Source organism: Coenobita brevimanus, chromosome 61, assembly GCF_032717465.1.
Source record: "Coenobita brevimanus isolate Jiangsu-jjx chromosome 61, ASM3271746v2, whole genome shotgun sequence".
NCBI classification, from domain to species: Eukaryota; Metazoa; Arthropoda; class Malacostraca; order Decapoda; family Coenobitidae; genus Coenobita; species Coenobita brevimanus.
In genome coordinates, this window is record NC_137014.1 from 41,593,411 (window position 1) to 41,600,910 (window position 7,500).

The window sequence follows — 7,500 nt, forward strand, 5'->3', positions numbered from 1 at the left end:
CACACAACGATAAATCACGTAAATCATGACTCCTACAATACCCACCCTTAACACCCCCGCTACAAGGCCCACAATACACTACCCCTACACTCCAACCCACACCGGAACACACAGCTACTCGTTAATACACTTTAATGCTGTATAAATTTCACCATAACTCTCAGACCCTTTGGATTTCTCTGGGATTAACAGTGATCTGGTGATAAAGTGTGATATTGTGGGTAATATTAATGTATACTTGAGAAAGCTATGAGTAGTCGATTTTTCATACATTCACCGCCATTTATACATTCATAAATACACACACATACAGATAAGTAAACATATACATTCATAAATACACACACATACCCATACGTAAACATATACATTCATACATACATATTGTACTCATAAATAAATATTCGATACATTCTCCCCGCCTTATCATCACTAGACCTCAATCTTTTTAATTTTGTATCCATAGCGTGACCTACATAAATACCGTAGATACGCATGTACATTCATACACGCCACTACATTCTCGCCGTATTATTATCTCTACACCTTTCCCCTCTATATCCCTACACACACACACACACACACACACACACACACACACACACACACACACACACACACACACAAGGAAATACATACATGGCTACACACATTCAGTACCTAATCCCACCTTATCATCTCTCTTAGCTTTACCAGTCCTTATCGCCATACATACATACATACATACATATACATACACAAGTACTCTCTGCACTTTCTCATATTCCCTATACCGTTCCCTGTAATTTCAACATGTCGTGCAACTCTTCCCGTTATAACTACAGTACTGTAATAACTCCTTCCTTCACACACACACACACACACACACACACACACACGTTGTAGTAGCTTCCCTCCATTCGCTGCACTCCTTCGATCTCCCTTTTTGCCTCAGTGGTGCATCACTTTCTCATTCCTTTAGTTGTTACACTGGAAATTGTTCTTCTGATTGTGCCTGCATTACAGAAGGCACGCTGCACCCGTCTAAGTACACACTCGCCCCTTTTCTGTTCAAGTGTCTGATGAAATAGTTATATGGTATTCTCAGTCGTTCATATGCCACAGCTTGTCAATTCTGTCAGTTTTCCACAGTATTTATTTTCTCATACGGTTGTGCAGTGTGTCTAGATGTCTTTAAATGGGCATATCTTGATTCTGACTTCCCTTCTGTCACCGATTACTCACCCGTCACCACCTCCCACACACCTGCCTCCCGCACCATTACCTCCCCCCACACAAGTACGCCACCGCCCCCAAACAGCCTCCCCCCACACCACCAGACAACTACCTCCCTCACCATCACCTCCCCCTACACTACCACTTCCCACACCATCACCTGCCCCCACACAACCACCTTCCTCACCATCACGTCCCCCAACACAGCGTCCTCCCACACATCACCACCCCCACACACAGCTGGCTCCCTCACCATCACCTCCTCACTTGTTCAACCCCATCATCCACAGCTCCCCGTCCCACATTTCCCACCCACCTGGAGAGGAATATGGCATTGTTTAGCAGTGTGTTTACCCCATTCTTGGTTCAGTGTAGACGAGTGTTGTAGTGTTGTAGTGTGTATCGGTGCATGTAAATATCAGTCGTGTCCCACATATAGAGAAGAGTATAGCGGTGGTTAGCAGTTTAGTGGTTTTTATGTCACATTAAGACTCACACAGAGAAATAAATAGGGCAGTGTTTGTTGGTGTTTATTGAGGGCTAGTAGTGTTTATCGGTGTGTATCGATTGGAATACAGCATTGTCTATCGATGTTTATACAGAGATTATAGCAGTGTTTATAGGCGTTTATAGAGAAATATAGTAGTGTTAACAGCATTGTTTAGCTGTATTTATAGCGCATTCCAGCCCATATACAGGAAGAGATGATAGTTTTCATCGGCCCAGCACGCCTGTAATTGCCCTCGCTCACCTGTGCACGGACATTTAGCCTCATCAGCTGTGTGTGTGTGTGTGTGTGTGTGTGTGTGTGTGTGTGTGTGTGTGTGTGTGTGTGTGTGTGTGGAGACCTGGATTCCAAGGGCTTAAATGGTATATGAATGCCTGCCGGGCCCATTTAACTGAGTATGATGTTGAGATTGCTCTCCGTCATGTTTTTTCCTTGCTTTCAATACCCCACTTCGCCCTATCCTTAAGTGGGTAAAACGTTGATGATGATGATGACAGTAAATGCTGGTGATGATGATAATGATGCTCTCTCTCTCTCTCTCTCTCTCTCTCTCTCTCTCTCTCTCTCTCTCTCTCTCTCTCTCTCTCTCTCTCTCTCTCTCTCTCTCTCTCTCTCTCTCTCTCTCTCACCTTAAAACTGGGGTCCTTGGTATAATCATGCAGTGTGCGACAGGAGTTGGCATTGGAGTTGGCATCATTGCACACACCACTGTCTTCGCTGATGTCCGAAGCTAAGGATTCCGTGTCTGATCGGTCTGTCAGGCCAAACTCGCTGTAATGGAGGAGAAGTGAGTATTTGTATTTAGGATGGAGCAAAGTAGATTTTTTTTTATCTGAGGGAGATTCATTTTTTTTTATCTGAGGGAGCTTATTTTTTTAGCTGAAGGATTTTTTTTTTTTTTTTTTTTTTTAGCTGAGGGAGCTTTGCATTTTTTAGCTGAGGGAGTTTTGTTTTTTTAAGTGTGGGAGTTTTTTAGCTGTGAGTTTTTTAGCTGAGATTTTTTTTTTTATCTGAGGGAGTATTTTGTAGCTGAGAGTTTTCTTAGCGGAAGGAATTTTTTTTTAGCTGATGGAGTTTTTTTTAGCTGAGGAATTTTTTTTTTTTTTAGTTCAGCCGCAGGGGCGTACCTAGAGATTCGGGGGCCCGGGGGGCTAGGTTCTTTGCGGATCCCCCCTCCAACATCTTGTGAGATTTGATGGAAAAGATTTCCAATGAGCAAACATGCTCCACCACTTAGTTGATAAAAAAGCCCAAGGCTGACGCACTACATTATATAATGTTAAATATTAATAAAAAAGTTGTAAATTTTTAAGGCTTTGGGGGGCCCCCTCAATTGGGGGTCCGGGGAGCAGTTCCAAACAGCCCCCCCTCCCCCCGCCCCCCCCTCAGGTACGCCACTGAGCTCAGGGATTTTTTTAGCTGAGGGAGTTTTTTCTTAGCTGTGGGATTTTTTTTTTTTTTTATCTGAGGGAGTTCTTTTTTTTTTTTTTTTTTTTTAGCTGAGGGAGTTTTCTTTAGCTGAGGGAGTTTTTTTTTTTAGCAGAGGGTTTTTTCAGCTGAGGGAGTTTTTAACAGTCAGAGTTATAAGTTACGCTGATTATTTTGGATAAGATGAGATGGATGTTTTGCTGAAAGAATCCCTAGTCGTCACAGATTAGATAGATAGATAGATACTGAGATATATAGGTGAACTGAGAGAGAGAGAGAGAGAGAGAGAGAGAGAGAGAGAGAGAGAGAAGCTGAGAAGGAACACAAAAGATCCAGTTAAAGGTGAGATCAAATGGGGCAATACGAGAGATTATAAGAGGGAGGGACACCGGAGAGAGAGAGAGAGAGACAGACAGACAGACAGACAGATAGACAGACAGAAAAGAGAAATAGAGTAGGGTGATTGGACTGCGAAGAGGGGAGAGGGAGAAAAGGTGATGAATCCGTGAAAAGGGAAGGAAAGGGAAGGGGAAGGGGAAGGAGGCGAATTTAGGAGAGGAAGGATAATTGGAAAATGACGAATGTAATGAAGGAGAGAGAGAGAGAGAGAGAGAGAGAGAGAGAGGGAGAGAGAGAGAGAGAGAATATTCATAGAGGTGCATGCATTATCATTTACATAAACTAGTGCTGATTATTTTTTATTTATATATGAATGCTGAATCTTTTATCTCTTATCTTCAACGTATCCATGTATATCAGTATAATACCTAGATGAATATTCGAGGTATATTACAGTATAGAGTATATATGTATCAATAAACCCAAAATGTCTGGAATTATTTTTTAGTTCGCTGTCCTTTTTTTTATTTTTTCAATTGATGCAGAACAATTCAGCAATGCAAATGTAATATACCGTTTTTGTTTGCTGGGGAACGAGACACACACACACACACACAGGTGGGGCGAGGCCAAAATTAAACTGGGGAAAACTCTAGGGTACTAACACGCCCTATTCCATTTACCTGGCGTGAATACTTTTGTGCTTGGCGAAGTGAACGTGGCTCCTCCTGCCGTTCTGGGCGTTCCCTGGCACGTTTACGGACCCAGGTGTCTTGGCGTCAGGCGTGGAAGGAGTGTGGGTGTGTGGGAAGGTGCGTGGGTCTTCCTGCAACGCTTTCTGGACGTTGAAACCCCTGCAGTGAGAAAAAGAAATTGTAATGGATAGATAGACATTAAGGAAGTTGGGTTATGGGGAAAGGATTATTGAGAGAGAGAGAGAGAGAGAGAGAGAGAGAGACTCTGAACATGACAAGCCTACCTGACAGTGGGTTTCCGCAGGGTGATGACTTGGCCCCCTTGTGTTTTGACCGTCTGGGGCTCTTCCGACTTCTCCACTTTTTTCTTAGCCTCGGAGGGGAACGGGGGCAGTACCTTGGTCCTCCTGGGGGTGGTCTGAGGAGAGGGGGAGGGGAAATTAAAATAAAGCCCAGATAAATAAAGAAGATTTTGATTATTATACAGGGGAGGAGAGATGTAGATGATAATAAAGACACCATTGCACTGGAAGAGGATAAAACGTAGCGATTTATTCTTCATTTTACGCCTCAGTATCCTTTTTTTTTTTTTATTGATGCAACGATTGGAGTAGGCAGTGGCACATCTTAAATAATAAAACACACACACACACACACACACACACACACACACACACACACACACACACACACACACACACACACACACACACACACACACACACACACACACACACACACACACACACACACACACACACACACACAGGGAAAACTACCCCATCTAAATACTAAAGCTTAAGACTGACCGAAACTTCTAAATACTTTACCTGAGTGCCTGACGAGGAAGCAGCAGGTGTGGAGGAGTTTTGGTGGTTTGGGAAGCGGCGTGGGAGGGTGCAATAGGCGTAGGGTCCTGGTGCAGGGGAGGGTAAGGTACTCTCCCCACTGTCACTGCGGTCAAAGCGGAGAATCTTGCTGGATGGGTTCGATTTTATGTCGCGGAACCGGCCTGGTGGTGGGTGAAAAGGTTGAGTGGGGGTGGAGAGAGAGAAGAGAGAGGGAGAGAGAGAATGGGAGAGATTGGGGGGGGGGGCAGAAAGATAGACACAGACAAACAGACAGAGAACAAGATAGTTTTATATGCCGAGGAAAGCTGAAATAAACAAGTGTACCCAACAAAAAATGTAAAAAAGAAATCCACACACGATCCAGCACGATTTTTTTTTTCCCCTTCCATAATCCAACCACGATGTTTTTCCCTGACTTCTTTCCAGTTGTCCCTTGATGTATCGCCTCCTGTTTCCCCCGTATAATAAGTGCAGGCAGCCGTGTAGCCATAACAACACGGCTACACGGCTCATTAAGTGGCCCTAAGTGGTGTTCCCTCCCCACATTTTTTTCCCCTCTTGCTCCCCGCCTCATGTCCCTCACCCTCCATTCTCCTCCACTTTCTCGTCCTTCTGTCTCTGTTTCCCTCCTCCTTTTGTCATCCTTTCTTGGAACTCCTTCTCGCTTCCTTCTCTCTCTCTCTCTCTCTCTCTCTCTCTCTCTCTCTCTCTCTCTCTCTCTCAACAGGGGGTTCCACTCTGATAGCTTGGCTAGAATTGTGGCTCTGATATAATGTTCGGGGGATGGGGAGGGGAGGGAGAGGAGGGGGAAGGGGATGGACAGGAGGGGGAGGGGTAGATAGGGAGGAAGGGAGGGGAAGGGAGTGGAGGAGAAGAAGGAAAGGGGGAGTAGAGGGGAAGGAAGGAAAGAGAAGGAAGGAGAAGGGAAGGCAAGGGAGGGGTTATAGGGAAAAGGTGAATGAGGAAGGGAAGAGGATGAGAAAGGAAAGAAAATGGAGATTGAGGGGAGGAAAGAAAGGGGGAGAGTGTGAAAGGAAGGGGAAAGAAGAGAAGGGAAGAGATGAGAAGGGGCATAGGCAGAGGGTAGGAGAAGGAAGGGAAGAGGAGGATTAAGGAGTAGAGGGGAGGAAAAGGAAGGGTAGAGAGGGGAAAGAAGGGGATGGAAGAGAAGGAACGGAGGAAGAAGGGGAAAGGGAAGGGAAGGAAGAAAGGAGGTACTTCTTCGGCCAAAATTAGCGTCATAACCACCACAGCTACCACCACCACCACCACCGCATAACAGCAGTTAGCACCACACGAAAACCATAACAACCACCACCACAATAACCATAACTATCACCACCACATCGCACCCACAACTACCACCACTACAACAGCCACATCTACCACCACCATAGCCGTCACCACCACAGCTGCCACCACCATAGCTGCCACCACCACAACTGCCACCACCACAACTGCCACTACCACAACTGCCACTACCACAACTGCCACTACCACAACTACCACCACCACAATTACAACCACTGCTGCGACCACCACAACAGCGACTATATCTACCACCACAACCACAACCCTCTCTCCCAGTCGCGTTATCTTCTTCGTGACAGTGAAGAAAAAACTACAAAATAAAAAGTTTGTTTAATGAATACATTAGGGGGCAACTTTTCAAAAGACTGTATCGACGGACTTTGAAAGTTATTGGAATATGTTAGCTCTACTTTTCTTCTCGCAACCTCCTCCTCTCCTCCCCCCTTTTCTCCTCTCCGGTCTTCTCTTCTCTTCTCTTCTTCCCCTCTCTTCTCTTATTCTTTTTTTTTTATTTCTCGCCCTCCTTCCTGTTTTTCCATTTTCCTATTCCCCCTTTCCCTTCTTTCCTCTCCTCCCCTCTCCTCTCCTCATCTCTTCCCTTTTTTCCCTCATCTCTTTTGCTTTCCTCTTTTCGCTTCCATCTCTTCTCTCCCCATCTCTTCCCTTCCCTTCCATTCCATTCCATTCCATTCCTTTCCTTTCCTTCCCTCTCCTTTCCTTTCCATTCCTATTCTCCCTTTTCCTTCTCTCTTATCCTCACTTCTTTTCACTTCTCATCTATTCTCCTCTCTTCCCGTCTTCTGTGAATGGGGATGGAGAAGAGAGAGGAGGGGGAGAGAGCTGGGTTGGGGAGGGGGAGTAAGGATTGATTACTTAAGACTTACAAGGACTTTTGATCTCTCGGGGGGGCTTTGAGTGGGTTTTCCGAGAGTGAGGTTATTGGAGACTAAGATTGGATTATTAAAGACAGGGGTCGTTAAAGTTAGAGTTGTAATTATTGAAGACTGGCTTAAATGAAAAATTGGAGTTATAGAAGATTGGGTTATTAAAGATTGAGGGTTATTAATGATGGAGTTATTAAAGAAAAGATATCAATGGCTACGGTGTTAAAGATTACTTTTAAAAGATTGGGGCTGTGAAGGATTAGGGACTG

The 7,500-nt window shown here is 44.8% G+C and overlaps 2 protein-coding genes across 2 annotated transcripts in view; one reads left to right on the top strand and one right to left on the bottom strand.

Moving 5' to 3' along the window:
- Positions 1-7,500, top strand: part of MCU (mitochondrial calcium uniporter) — a 247,266-nt gene that overhangs the window by 51,956 nt on the left and 187,810 nt on the right. The window lies entirely within an intron of this gene.
- Positions 1-7,500, bottom strand: part of LOC145403561 (uncharacterized) — a 52,359-nt gene that overhangs the window by 10,954 nt on the left and 33,905 nt on the right. The window contains exons 7-10 of the mRNA XM_080275239.1: positions 5,016-5,197; positions 4,470-4,603; positions 4,174-4,344; positions 2,353-2,494 (exon numbers count right to left, since the gene is read on the bottom strand). Of these exons, the coding sequence (XP_080131365.1) occupies positions 2,353-2,494; positions 4,174-4,344; positions 4,470-4,603; positions 5,016-5,197 (629 nt within the window). The remainder of the gene's footprint in view (positions 1-2,352; positions 2,495-4,173; positions 4,345-4,469; positions 4,604-5,015; positions 5,198-7,500) is intronic.